The sequence below is a fragment of the Ursus maritimus genome, unplaced genomic scaffold, assembly GCF_017311325.1.
Source record: "Ursus maritimus isolate PB19 unplaced genomic scaffold, ASM1731132v1 scaffold_27, whole genome shotgun sequence".
NCBI lineage: Eukaryota > Metazoa > Chordata > Mammalia > Carnivora > Ursidae > Ursus > Ursus maritimus.
In genome coordinates this window covers 10,407,638-10,422,495 of record NW_024425230.1, presented here as the reverse complement: position 1 = coordinate 10,422,495, position 14,858 = coordinate 10,407,638, and the positions used below count along the sequence as shown (strand labels likewise).

The window sequence follows — 14,858 nt, the reverse complement described above, 5'->3', positions numbered from 1 at the left end:
TGGTGCTGGTGGTTTCCTCCCCAGCCCCAGGCTCCAGGATGGGCTTTACTACACCCCTAGAGAGCTGAAACTGTTCTTCGATCCATCTCCAGGTGTCACCCCTCACCCCTCGGTGATCTGTTACCATTCATTCCCCACACAGTTACTGAGGACCAGCTCTACACTGGCACTGAGGACACAAGGGGCAGCTGAGCAGACCCAGGGCTGACCCTGCGAGGGCTCATGGGAGTCACAGCCGGGTGTCCAGTGCTTTGAGGCCATATGGGAAGGGGAGGAGGAGGTGGTCAGGAAGGAACATCGAAGCTGAGACTAGATGTGTGAGCAGGAGTCAGCCTGACGGACAAGTTGTGTGTGTGTACGGGTGCACGCGCACATGCACAGATGAGGTGGGGGAAGGAGGGAGGGAGACAGCGAGAGAGGGAGGGAGGGAGGGAGGGAGGAAGGGGTAGGGAGGGTAAGTAGGAGGGAGGGAGCGTGGGATGGAGAGAGAGAGGGAAGGGGAAAGGAGGGGAGAGAGAGACAGAGGAGGACAGAGAGAAAGAGAGAAGGAAGGACAGAGGGAGGGAAGGAGGGAGGGAAAGGGACAAGCCCACGGCAGAGCGAGCGCATGAGTGCTGACCCCGAAGCAAGAGCAAAGGTGTGTCTGAGGACAGGACGGGAAAGCCCAGGCAGCCGGGATACAGGAGGCGAGGCAGGCGCCAAGAGGTGGGAGCAGAGTCATCAGGGCCCTAGGTGCTCCAAAGGCAGTGATAAAGCCTCAGAGGGGTGCGCCCGGCGATAAGATCAGATTTGCATTCTCCCACAAGTAGGGGCTGGGCCTGGGTTGCCTGCCCCAAGACAACCCAGCCAGCTTTCGCAGGTGAGAAGGTTAGAATCCTACTGGCCATCAGTGAGACTCGGCCAGCTGCAGAGAAAGGCCTACCGCAGCTTCCGGGGAGCAGGCTCTGGGGCCTCACGAACAGCCTGCACTGAGCCTTACCCTGGGGGAGGCCTGCCTCGCCTGTCCTCTCCGGGGTCTTACAGGCAGGGTCCTTGGCTCAGCTCCGAATCCCCAGTGGCCGCCAAGCACATGCCCGGAGCAGGGCCGCGTAGGTCACACTGGAGGCAGCCATCAGCTTCACAGTCACCGTGACCAGTACAAGGCTTTCCCGCGCAGCATCAGTACGCTGGAAGGCCAGCTGCACAAAGCCCCCTCCTGCGGCTTCTCCTCTGAATGAGGTGACGGCTAAGATCCTGACACCCACCTGGAGCCCACTCTGACCGCCTCCTGTATACCAGGCCAGATGTGGGCGAGGCACCAACCAACGGTGTGCATCAGGCATCCTGGCCACAGCCCTCAGGGAGCTTCCGCTCTGGCTGAAGCTTCTCTGGAAAAGACCCATGTCTCCCTAGAAACCCTTCTGGTGTCTGTGATCTCACGGTGACATCCGGGCTGGGGGGGGGTGGCAAACCTGAGACAGATTTCTGCAGCGCAGACCAGAAAGGGTGTGGCCCTTCTGGGAGTTTCTTTGTGCTAACAAAAGAGGCATATTTTCGTGATTCGAGTACAATCTTCACCAATTCATCCTGAGTAACAGAAACCATATTAGGTTTAACGAACGTGCTTCTGAGCTCCAAGCTCGGGAAAACAGCTGCCTGTACCCGCTCAGATCTCTGTGCTTGAGAAATGAAGCACTTTCTTGGGCTTTCTATCACCTGAGCCCACAAAACAAGCCTGAGGGGGGAAGGGTCTGCACCGTCACTTTCTCCTCCAAGGACAACACAGCAAGGGCAGAGGCCAGCTCCTGGCCACAGGAGAGCAGAGTGACGGACGCAGCTCTCATGCCCGTATCCAGCGGGGCCCAGACAGGTATCTCCGACAAAGACGGAACTTGGGTTTGCCTCTGGGAGTCAGGAGCTGGGCCGCACGTGCTTCTGCTGGGACTCCCCAGCCAGCCCCGCAGCCACTGCCGTCCTCTTGGCCTCCGTCCCCTCCAGCCCGGCCCCGCAGGCTTGTCCAAGCCGCCCAGCTGCTGGTACTTTCACTTCGCAGTCTTGATCACTCTTTGTCTCTTCCCATTCTGCACAGGTCCTCTCCTGAATCAGAAAAGAATCAACAAAGCTATCCAATGCCTGCCGTAAGGGGCCTGCCAGCAGCCTGGCCAGGCCGGGCCCTTGCACATGCTGCGTGCTGATTCAGACCGGCTACACCGGGCTCTAACACCCGAGCCGGCCACGGGGACCCCATATTTTGTTCATAAGATGCTCTGAGGATCTATTTACTGGTGGGAATGTGTTTCCTGGCAGGAACTGAAGAGCCCAGCCAATCCACGGAGATCAGAGAAAGAGCAAAGCAAGGAAACACTACTTTAAAAGGTGGCACTCTTAAGCCTGAGTACGTGGACCTCCCCAGACACCTGCCCATGGGTGTGACGTCACACTGAACACCTCCTGCGTCCTCTAATGGCCTTCAAGGTTTAAGAGCAAAGTCCGGGATCAGCAAAGAGGCAAAGCACAATAGTCTCAGTTCAGTGGCCTGGGAGGGCTGTCAATGAGCCCTTTTTTCACTGCAAACCAAGGAAAAGGAAAGCCCTCCTCTGCCAGCTTTCCTAAAACAATCCAGCACATCCTGGGATATCTTATGCCTTTGATGTTAAGTCTTCTATCCCCGTATCACCTAGTTCCAAGATAAGCAATACTGCTCACAAGTTGCAATTCTGAGTTCTGGCATTTAAAATCATGAACAATTTTTTAGGACTTCAAGGGCAAAGACCCTTCTGTAGCAGAAAATGGATGTTATCAGAATTACCCTGCATGTGCAAGGGTCTGTCTTGGCTTCAGGAAAACACTTAATGGAATCACATCGCTTCCAAGTCTTATAAAACACTGAACAACAGATAATGGGCCACTGAGAAATACTTAGTAGCCATCCTCATCCCCAGTTCTCTTCTCCCATCACTCTGGGTTCTACGAGAACCTAATGCCATATTCCATTTTCTAGCTTCAGGGCTCAAGGGGCAGAGGAGGAAAGAAAGAAAATTTGTCTTCACATTTGCTCTGCTTGAAAGATGCCGGTCCATGGCAGAATGTGAAATTCATATTTTTCAATATTTCCTTAACAATGCAAGGTTACGGCTGATTCCCATGTGCTCTGTTTAGTTCTGGCTTCATTGGAGCTTGTCTAGCTTAGAGAAGAGGACTGTGAAAAGTCTAATTTTGAAGGCCTCTCCTCATACCACAGGACGGAGAGTCCAAGTATGAATCAACGAGCCAATCATGGAGAAGCCCACAGCCAAGGTGATAAGGAAGATGCCTTGGAGGCTTAGAGTTCCCCCAAACAAGCATGACATGACTGCTAAGAAAACAAGACCCATTCCTAGAATGACACATTCACCACCGTACCTTCTTGCTTTCTTCGGACTGTCTGAGTCCATCATCTGGAGAAGTCTGCCCTTGACTGCTCACATTCTCCTTGGCACTTCCTGGGTGAGCTGCCCTCCCCAAGCAAGAGAGCAGAGAGTGGGATAAGCAAACAGGGGTGGCTCCGGGGGAGTGGACAATCAAAAAATTAATAACACATTGGGGATCCCTCCAAAAGCACTGATCACCACGACCCAATTCCATCCTCTTGACTTACACTGTGACACCTGCTACGGTGCCCTCCAGAGGACAGGGAAACCTGCCAAGTTTGGGGAGATGGGAAGCGATGGTTCTACTTAAGCATTTCCGAGCTGGAATATGATCTTTTTTCCTAGTTATTCAGACGTTAAATGGAGCCAGTTTCCAGTGCTGTTCCTAGCCCCTTCTCTCTGCTCACTGGAATTTTTACTCACAAGAGAGCCCATAATCACACTTTTTAATTCACCCCCCCACCCCCTCTTACCAAATCAGTACCAACTTGGAAAGGCATGACTTTCTTCTCCCACAGTGTACTTTTCTACACCCCAAAATCTGTATGTGGGGTATGGTGTGTGTTGAGAGGGCATTCAGATCCCTTAGGAAAAAATATTCAGTTTTTCATTTGAGCTGAAAATGCAAATGAAACACATTTTTCAGGGTGTCTGGATGGCTCAGTCGGTTAGGCATCTAACTCTTGATCTCAGCTCAGGACTTGATCTCAGGGTCGTGAGTTCAAGCCCCACACTAGGCTCCACACTGGGCGTGGAACCCACTTAAAAAAAAAAGAAACACACTTTTCAAAGAAGAATATATTATTTACTTGTTACCTATATACATAAATTATAAAGTTTATTTACAAATTTTATGAATTAGCCAACTTTGGTTTGGCAAAATTGAATCATAAGCATTTAAAAATGCCAGCATACTTTAGTGCTCTCTTGGAGTTTCTCTATAACACAGTAATGGTTGCCCACGTACTTCTCTTTGCAAAAATGTAAGCTCATAAATGAGCTCAGGGACTTAGTCAGCCTTATTCACTACTGTATCCTTATCACCTTTGCCAGTGGCCCAGCATTGGTAGATCCTCCATCACAGTAATCTATTGAGTGAATGAGAAAATACATGAATGAATGAATGAATGAATGAGAGAATGAAGTAGATGATCCATTATTTTCTACCCTTCCCGATGTATGAACTATGTTTTTACATGGTATGGACTAGCATGCTAGAAACTACCAAATGTTTACTTGTGTTTTATTCCTAACCAATAAAGGTTCAATAATCTTTAGAAATGAATGCTCTGATTTGGAAGCATCAGGATAAGAATCTGAGAAGCAACCACGCAGGTAGGTCAAAGTAAGTTACCATCCCTGAGTTACTATACAGGACGCAATAGATGACAAGCCACTAGAGGGAGCCACACAACCTTTCAAAGAGCAGCATTAGGAAAAACCCATCCAGTATGGTGGCTCTGCTCTCAGCACTTCCCACCATAGCTCACTGTCATAAAATTGTCATAAAACTGTCATATAATGTCCAACTCACCAGAACAAGCTGAGACAAATTTAGAGTTGCAGTTTGCTAGGATTCAGACTTTTAGAAAAATGACCTCTGCCTCCCCAGCTCAAACATTTCACATCTTTATGTATACTCTAGCATTAAAAATTAAATGTAAATAGAAGAAAATTATGTTCCCTATGGATGACGGTTGAAGCTATTAAAAATTCACCTGGAAAGAAGGCAAAACTATAACCTAAAGAATGAAAAAATTAATTTTTTAAAGCCGTGTGCAATTACTTCCTGCCTCCAGCCACATTTTTTGTAAAGGAACTTTCGACTGTTGGAGCATTCAATTTCATCTCCTCCAGTAAAGAAACTTAAGGCATGTGCAAGCTGAGAAGTCACACCAGATAGAATTAAGATCCTATTGGTCAAGTTTCAAAGGCTTCATATGTAACTGAGTGTAGGAAGAAAAAAATTTCCCACAAACTCCTTCTCTCAAAAGTTCTGAAAACCCTGTAAATATTTTCAGGGCCATTAAAAGCCACAGATGTTATCAACAGGCAAGATCCATGCAAACTTTAAAAGACCTAGACCATAAAGGCCGCTGTTTCAAAAATAGATTTTGAAACATTTGAAAGGAGCACAAGTTAATTTCCCTTTGGAACGATGTAAAATGTCCACGCCTTACTTAGAAGGTAAAAAGCAACTGGCTCCACTGGGCTTCTTGCTTACAGTTCTATTTCTACAGCACATGTAACTGTAGGAAACCTCCAAAATAACAGTCAGAAATAAAGGAACAAAAGATAGAACCTGAAAAACAGAACAATTCAAGAAAGCAACTCTATGAATAACTGACTGATTAAAAACTAAAATTAAATTAAATGGCTGTGTGAGATTTCCAGGCAAGAGAAGATTCCAGAACGTGCATTGTTTGGTGACCTGTGGGAAAACCTAATGGGCTAACACTTGCAGATTTCCATGAAGGCAGGCAGACTAGAAACTGAGAAACTGCAGAGCATCTGGGCTAATCTGTGATTGCATTTGCAGCCCCCACTCACCAACCCGGAAAAAACCTGAAATGTCAGTGCTGACAAAATTGTTACAAGATGAAGCTGGCTGGCTGAAAACCTTCCTGAGTGAATTAAAATCCTGACTGCTGGCCCTGGGGGAGACAGAAGTTGCGGGTGAAACTGGGAACTAGCCATGATTTATACAGGGAGTGAAAAGATCATAATTTAGAATTTTTTTTTAAATTATATAGTTTTAGTAATCTAATTATATCCTAATTATAATGATGACCCTTCTTCCTTCAAAGGACTCCAAGCATGCTTCTGGAACATTCTCCGTGAAAGTTCCCTCATTTGCTGTTTTAAAGAAGGAGTTGGCAAATCTCACAGTGAGTTAAAGTGACAGGTCTGGCATCTGACTTCCAGCTCAGTTTCCTGTGACCAGACCACACCAACTCTCAGCTCTTGAAATAACCCCCAGCGGAATTCTCTTCGGAGGAAAGCAATCTCCCCAATTATGCGAAAACGTCCTCCCCCTGCTTACCCCCCTCTGGCCTGTGCAATTTCCACATTATTTCCACATTCTGATATGCAAACTTTTTTTTCATTCCCAGCCAAGGAACTGCAACATCCAAGACACAAAGGCCTCGTCCACGTGGGAGCTGCGGGCTCATTTGTGAAGCTTCTCCATAAACCCGAACGGCTGTTCAGCTCAGTGCACGGGGATCCAGGCCAGCTCCCCCTTCATTTCTAACTGTGGACGCCACAGGGCAAGTCACTTAACCGCCTCATTAGGATCACAGTCACAGCCCTGCCACAGCCTCCTTCCCAGGTGCCTGGTCACCCCATTAATATCTGTAAAGATCCATTAAACCTTGTAGCTGAAAGGCACCATAAAAGCAAAACCTATCACTGTTATCATCAATAAACTCCAAGGCGCTCTTCCCTGTCATGACCTAGGGTAAATCAGTTACCCACTGCCCCCTAATGAGCTACCTGCAGCCTGGGATATGGCACTTGATGCTGACAGGAGCTTTCTTTCCCAGGAGGGAAGAAAGTGCTTTCACTCTGGCCAGTGAATTTAAACTGTTAGAACCTCCGGCGCCTCCCACCCATACACCGCAACCGCAGTCTGAAGGGCTCTGCACGGATCCAGCCCTGTCCCCAGCGACCCTCACCTTGAGCACTGAGCTAAGAACCACCAGCAGTTGCAATCCACGCTCGGTGTGGGAGAGGTGAGACGTCCTGCCAAAAAGCAACCTGGAGAACCAGACCCCAGCATGGTGCTGCCTCCCTTTGGGACCCTTCGCCTGTTCTCATTGCTCGAAAACACCCTTCATCAAAACTCCGCCGGCAAATTCACCGTGGCGCTCTAACACCCCAAACTGAGGACAATGTCTGTCTGTAACAGCGGCTGCCCAAATAAGCAACATCTCCACCTAGCAGCATACTATGCTGCCAGTAAAAAGGACAAAAAGGACAAGGTCCTCCTTTACACAATGCTGTGTATGCAACACTACCACTTATGTATGCATGTCATCTCCCACAAGCGGGGGCGGGGGGGCATGGAAGGCTGGCTCTTCACAGTAAACCCTTGTGTGGCTTTCCAACTGTTAACCAGGTGTGCACATTAATCTTCTTCTACGTTTCAGAGACCCTTCTAGTTACAAACGGGGAGCCCCTCCGTCCCAGGGAGCTTCTGATTTAGCTAAATTGGGGGAGATCTAGAGCAAGGTTTAGAAGATGTGGTTCATTCAGGAAAGGAAGGTGGGCCGAGGACAAGAAGCCACCACCTGGTCTCACTCCCTCCTCTGTTGTTGCAACAACAGTAAACATAACACCTGTACCAGCCTGACGCCATCAGTGCGCATTAACCTGTGCTTCAAAGCGCACTGCGGTCAGTGCCACTCACCGTCTGGAGGTCTTGACTGCTGCAGTTGAACCTTCAACCAGATGCTGCCTCGCTGGCCCCAGCCTCCTGGGGCCTCCACCTCCCACAGTCGCCCCCGCTCCTCCGGATGGGCCAACAGGAACTTCCTGCAGACTGAGGACGCCCACGTGTGAGCCAGGAAGTCCCGCCCCTCCTGCCCTCAGGGGCGGACACTTCCTGTTCCTGTCGAGGCCCCACCCAGCGCGCCCTGGCTCACAGCTCTGATCCCGCTCAGCACAAACCATTGTTTCACCTTCTGCCCTGCTACCTCGTGCTCCCACTTTCTTCCACCCCCCCATCTTTGCTTGGGGCCGCCATAACAAAGCGCCGCACACTGGGGGGCTTCAACAAGAGCCTCGCTGTCTCACAATCGGGAAGAGAAATCTCACATTCAGATGTCGGCAGAGGCTTGCAGAGGGCCACCTTGTCGCTGTGCCTTCACGTGGTCTTCCCTCTGTACCTGTGTCCCAGGCCCCTCTTATAAATAAGAACCTCTTCTTACCACTCTACTGGATCAGGGTCCCCCCTCAATAATCACCTCTTTAATGGCCCTACCTCCACAGTCATATGGGGGGGGTGAAGCTTCAACATAGGACTTGGGGGGACCCAGTTGAGCCCATAACATCACCCCACACTGTCCTCTCCTCAGGCACTGTCCTCTCTCTCCACTCTCACAGAACCTTCCAGCGCATCCTCTGTGGATGCCTTGATTCCACAGTCACCTCAAGGCTTATAGACTTCTATGTCCATGTTCACAGGGTGAGCATTTTTCACGTGGCAGTGCCCCAAATCCAGCCAAATGGGAAGCTGCTCCTGGAAATGCGGGTGCCCATGGGGACAGCATCAGGCCCTCTCCTAATATTTCCCAGCCCAGGGCAACAGCACAGATGGAAACCTCCAGAGCATGACACTAAGTTTTTGGAAAGTGTAAGCCAAGTTAGCAAAGTGCTAGATAGAATGTTCTGCTCTCCTATCTTGACAAATATAACTTCATAACAACAGGGAAAGCCAGTTTCAAATTTAGAATTTCTTGGACTCCTTGAAGTTTTGCACCAGAATGTGGCAATATCAAGAGAGCTGGCCCCCAGCAGGCAGCCCACCTGCTTCTCCTCCTACCCCAGCCCCACACACATACACTACAAGGGGCCTGTGCATACCAATATGGACGCCATGCCCACACTCCATCCACATCCCACCAATAGCTGTCCCTGGGTCTAAAGATATGCAAACTGGTGGCATGGTCCACCCTTAGATGCACAGATCCAGGGATGCAGTCCACTCGGGCCCTCAGCACCACTGGCAAGAATCCTGGGGTCCTAGTACCTTGAGCTGGCTTAGAAGGAGTGGCCTGGACCCAGGTAAGAATATCCTCTTGAGCCCACAGACTCCTGACACTATGGAGACAGACACAACTGCAAGGGTGCTCCAAAGCATGGGGCCATGGACAGGAGTCCCTCTTGACCATTCAAAGGGCAGCACTGTACTCAATAAAGGCCAGTCAGTGAAGTGTGTAGTCAGTGCACCTGGACCCAGTCTTGAGCCTCCAGCAGCTTCTTTCTCCACACTCTACCTTTCACCTACCTACGTGCCCAGATATAGCCAGGGGTGATGTAAAAGCCAAGGCCCCAGCATCCTCGGCTAGGCAGCTGAAACCCCTAAGACAAGTAGCTAGCTTCAGAATCAGCACCCTCATATCTTCTTTCTCTGCAGGGCAGAGACAGAGAAGGGAGAACAGGGATCCACAGAACAGTGCAAGGGTCTCAGCAGCGCTGGCCCTGGGGCAGCCCCCCACCCTTGGAGGCTGCTATTCCCCTAGGGAAATCTGAGGTGGCTGCCCTGGAGGCCAATGCACTCCTCCATCATTTAGCATCTGCCTTCAACTCAGGTCATGATCCCAGGGTCCTGGGATCAAGCCCCACCACGTCTGGCTCCCTGCTCAATGGGGAGTCTGCTTCTCCCTCTCCCACTCCCCTGCTTGTGCTCTCTCAAATAAAATCTTTGAAAAAAAAAAAGTAAGGAAAGGGACAGAAAGGACAGGTATGTGGACAGAGAACCAGCTGCCTAGGTTCTGGAACTTTCCAACACCTCAAAGTAAGCAACACAGTACAGGAAGCCTGGAATGCTCTTTGCAGAAATTCAAGGATCTTCAGACTTTAATTATAGACCAAGACTTTGGAAATACAAAGACATGACTAAACCTACTTGAAAATATGTTTCACCTGCTTTTCTTTTGACTTCAAAGCAACAGAAATTTCCTTAACTTTTCTACCTTTTCTCTTTTATGTGTTCTCCCCATATAATAATGGCACTGGAAACTCAATACTAAGGGTCCAAAAACATCTGTTATCACAAGAAGTGAAACAGAACCCAATGTGGGGTAGGTGGGCTTCGTGGGGGGAGGGTGGGCACAAAGGGACCCTGGAGAAATACCCACCAGAATCTGCCCCCCTTACTGACTCAGAATGTGATGTTTAACATTAGAGCTTTTTTCATTTCCTCTGACAAATATATATAAAGATTTCTCTTCCAGAATGTGGAAAGGGACTATAACAGTTCATTTTACGTGCCAACATGACTGAGCCAAGGGTGCCCAGATATTTGGTCCAACATTATTCTGGGTGTGTCTGTGAAGGTGTTTTGGATGAGATTAGCATTTGAACCAGTAGACTGAGTAAAGCAGATTGCCTGCCGTCATGTGGGTGGGCCTCATCCAATCAGTTGAAGGCCTGAATATGGAACAAAAAGGCTGACCCTCCCACAAGTAAGAGGCAATGACTCCTGCCCGTTGAGCTGGGACATCGATCTTTTACTGCCTTTGGATTTTAACCAAAAACTTTTTGTTGGCTTTTCTTGGGTCTGGAGCCAAGAGGACACCATCAGCTCTCCCAAGTCTCCAGCTTGCTAACAAGTGCAGATCTAGGGAGTCCCAGCCTCCACACCGTGTGAGTCAATTCCTCAAATTAAATCTCTTCTCTCTATATAGCTACAGCCTATTGGTTCTGTTTCTCTGGAGAACCCTGACCAATACAGGGACTCGGTAGGTCAAGAATGGAAGAGGGGACTGTCTCTGCAGGAGAAGCTACAGAGGTGCTTGGGGGCTCAGTGTCATCAGAGCTTGCCTTTGCACTCCAGCTGCCCTCTCAGCTGAAGCTCCTGGGGATCCCTTGCAGCTTCTAGCGGAAAGGACAAAGTCACGGGCTCTAAGCCTCAGGGGAAGGAGCAAAGGCCCTCTGAGCACCCAGAGCAATCGGCAGCACAAGGGCACATCTCTGGATTTGGCTGCTCTCTGACGTCATGTGACTTCTTTTTTATTATCTCTAAATCCAGTTATTTCTCAGGCTGGGAAGGTCTCGCCCCTTGTGATACAGCATAAAGCCTCATCTGTGCGGAAGCAATGGGAGATTTCTCAGGAGGAAGAGAAAGCCCACACACCGAGAGTGCCAAGGAACTCCCCCTCCCCACAATCACCTAGAACACACGTGTTATCCATCACCGTTACGCCAGCACTTCCGCCTGACACAAGGTGGGTTTACCTTGGTACATGGCAGGAGAAATCGGCCAGCTGACTCCCAGGGCCTCGTCCTCTCGGAACGTCTCACAGAAGTCCTGCAGCATGGCCATGCCCAGGCCTTGGCGACGGTACGTCTTCCTGACAAACACAGTGTCGAAGACAGGCAGCAGGTAGCATGCACCTGTGCCATCACCACACAGGCTGCCTGCAGGGAAAGAAAGTGACATGCACTGTCCCCAGACTTGCACCACGCTGCCAGGACCCTGCGGAATGCCTGCACAGCCGGGACGCTGGTACCACCTGGAAGAAGGGCTCACGTCACTAACTAAACAACCTGACAAGACAGCAGATCCTCCCAAACCACCAGTGCTCAGCTGGCTGATCAGCCCACATGTGACTGATCACTGGGAGTACAGCCACCAGACTACTGTCTGAAATGAAAGCAAACCCAGATGAACGCACCATTCCTGCACCCCAGGCCCTCAGATGCTGCCCTCCCCATGCGCAGTTCACAGAGACACCTGAAGCCAATGAGGAGCATCTGGGCAACATCAACGTTCTCCGTGAACTCAGGGAATATGGGCTGGAGACCCACCCAACACATGTCTAGGGCACAGACTTGTTTTGGTAACTCTAACAAGTGGTCGTTGTATCCTATTAAGGCAAAGTATATTTACCCCGAATAGACTAAGTCCTCTTTCCCCGACAACATCAATGACCTTGCTAGAGCAGAGCAGGAGAGGCAACAGTAGGCACCCTTCCCACTTTTCCACCCTGAACTGAACCTCACTGCATCCAGCACCAATACCAGCACAGTTGCTGTTTCTGCAATGGGAGCTTAGTCTCGCAGCCAGTCACTTCTGTCGTCACCCTCACCAGAAAATCAATGCTACATGGAACCTACTACATCACCCTTCTTACTTCCAAACTGCACAGGCACCTGTGCCCTAAATGCACTAGAGTCCAGGAAAAGAAGTATATAGCATATTCAACTCCTATTGGAAGAAGAGGTATTAGTCCCCACAAGATTCAGAAGGTGGGTAATTTCCCAAACAAAAAAACTGACTCCAATTCTCATCAGCCAGACTGAGTTGCAGAGACATATGCTACTGTAGTAACTGCAAAAATGGCCACGATTATTCCCCTTCCTATATCCACATCCCTTTACATATGGTTCTGAAGCACCTGCCATCAGGAGATGGGGTCTGGCCTCATAGGGTCCAGTGTCTGTCTGTTCTCTCTCATAGCCCTGCCACTCACCCCAAGAACAAACCTGCACTAGCCTGTCACCATGAGAGAAACATGGCCTGGGCACCCTTGTGATCCCAGCAACATTGACCCACCCCCAAAAAGCAGAGCCACCTACCCAATGGGCTAAAACCCCATGGAAACTGTCAATCAAAAGAATGGTGAGCTGAATGGTTGGTTTTGTGGCAAAAATGAATGAATAAATGAATAATCTGTGGCCAGTGACCAACACCACCTAATCGCTTGAGATGGCAATTGGAAAGTATTTGAATTTCACCCTCAGTGTTCTTGAAATGATACTACAAACTTGGGCTGGAATTCTGTAACTTCCAACTTATACAGATGATGAGAACAACATACCCCAAAGGATAAAGTCTTCCAAAGCTGAAAAGGTTTAAAATTAAATAAAAATACAATTCCATTCACAATAGCCTTTAAAGAGAGTCAGTATTTAGGGATCTATTTAACAAAAGAAGCGCAAGCCTGGAATACTGAAAAACTACAAACCATGGCTGAGGGAAATTAAAGAAAATCTAAATAAATGGAGACATTCCATGTTCACGGATTGGATGACCCAATACTGTGAAGATGGCAATTCTTCCCAAAGTGGTCTGTAAGTTCAATGTCAGCCCTACCCAAATCCTAGCAGGCATTTTTTTTTTTTTTTAAGAGGGGGGTGGAGGAGGAAGGGGCAGATGGAGAGGAAGAGAGAGAATCTTAACCAGGCTCCACGCCCAGCACAGAGCCCAATACAGGGCTCGATCTCAAGACCCTAAGATCATGACCTGAGCTGAAATTAAGAGTCACATTTAACCGACTGAGCCACCCAGGCGCCCCACCCAGCAGGCATTTTTGTGGACATTGACAAGCTGATACTAATATTGAAATGAAATGCAAAGTCTCTACAATAAGCAACCCAGTTCTGAAAAAGAAGAGTAAAGTTGGAGATTTTACGCTACCCAAATTCAAGTTTTCTTATAAAATCAAGGCAGGTCAGTGGGGTACTGGTGCAAGGATAGGCACATCATCAGTGGAACAGAAATAAACTCATACTTTGAACTTCAACAAAGATGCCCTTTTCAAATGAGGAAAAGACAGTCTTTTCAACAAATGGTGGTAGGATGCCTGGATATCAATAAATCAAAAAAAAAATTTTTTTTAAGGGAAGAAGCTGGAACAGAACAGAAAGCCCAGAATCAGACCCACACAAATATAGCCAACTGATCTCTCTCTCTTTTTTTTTAAGATTTTATTTATTTATTTGATGGAGAGAGACAGCGAGAGAGGGAACACAAGCAAGGAGAGTGTGAGAGGGAGAAGCAGGCTTCCCGCCAAGCAGGGAGCCCGATGCGGGGCTCAATCCCAGGACCCTGGGATCATGACCTGAGCCAAAGGCAGACACTTAGCAGCTGAGCCACCCAGGTGTCCCAAGCCAACTGATCTTTGACAAAGGAGCAAAGTAAAGTCAATGGAGAAAGGACAGTCCCAATAAGTGATACTGGACGACTGGGTATCCACATGAAAAGAAAATGAATGAATGAATGAATGAATGAAAGAAAGAAAGAAAGAAAGAAAGAAAGAAAGAAAGAAAGAAAGAGAAAGAAAGAAAGAAAAAAAGAAAGAAAGAAAGAAAGAAAGAAAGAAAGAAAGAATCTAGACACAGACCTTCCACCCTTCAAAAAATTTGCCTTAAAACAAATCATAGACATAAATGTAAAACACAAAACTACAAAACTCCTAGAAAATAACACAAGAGAATATCTAGATGACCTTGGGGTTTAGCGATAAATTTTTACATACAATACCAAAGGCATGATCCACGAAAGAAAAAACTGACAAGCTGAATTTCATTAGAATTAAAATTTGCTGCTCTGTGAAAGACCTGTCCAAAGAATGAAAAGGCAAGGCATGAACTGGGGAAAAATATTTGCAAAAGACACATTTGTCGGATAAAGGACCGTTATCCCAAATATACAAAGAACTTTTAAAACTCAACAGTAAGAAAACAAACAACTGATTAAAAAGTGGGCCGAAGATTTTAACAGAGACCTCATCAAAGAAGCGGTAGGTACAACAGATAAGCATATCAGGAGATGCTCCACATCATATGTCATCAGGTAAATGCCAATTAAACCAGCAAGATATCGCTGCACACCTAATACAGTGGCCAAATCCCAGAACACTGTCAACACCAAACGCTGGTGAGGACATGGACCAGCAGGAGCTCTCATTCATTGCTGCGGGGAATGCAAAATGGTACAGCAACTCTGGACGACAGCTT

At 48.2% G+C, this 14,858-nt stretch overlaps 1 protein-coding gene across 9 annotated transcripts in view; it reads right to left on the bottom strand.

The window, feature by feature from the left end:
* Window positions 1–462: 462 nt before the first annotated feature.
* Window positions 463–14,858, bottom strand: part of LOC103659998 (protein FAM169B) — an 80,750-nt gene continuing 66,354 nt past the window's right edge. For 8 of the 9 annotated variants that reach the window (XM_040642725.1, XM_040642723.1, XM_040642727.1 and 5 more), the window contains 4 exons: window positions 11,352–11,534; window positions 7,801–7,932; window positions 3,382–3,470; window positions 463–2,076 (listed from right to left, as the gene is read on the bottom strand). In XM_040642725.1, the coding sequence (XP_040498659.1) occupies window positions 1,891–2,076; window positions 3,382–3,470; window positions 7,801–7,932; window positions 11,352–11,534 (590 nt within the window). In that variant the 3' untranslated portion in view covers window positions 463–1,890. The remainder of the gene's footprint in view (window positions 2,077–3,381; window positions 3,471–7,800; window positions 7,933–11,351; window positions 11,535–14,858) is intronic. The other variant, XM_040642728.1, reaches the window with a different exon arrangement.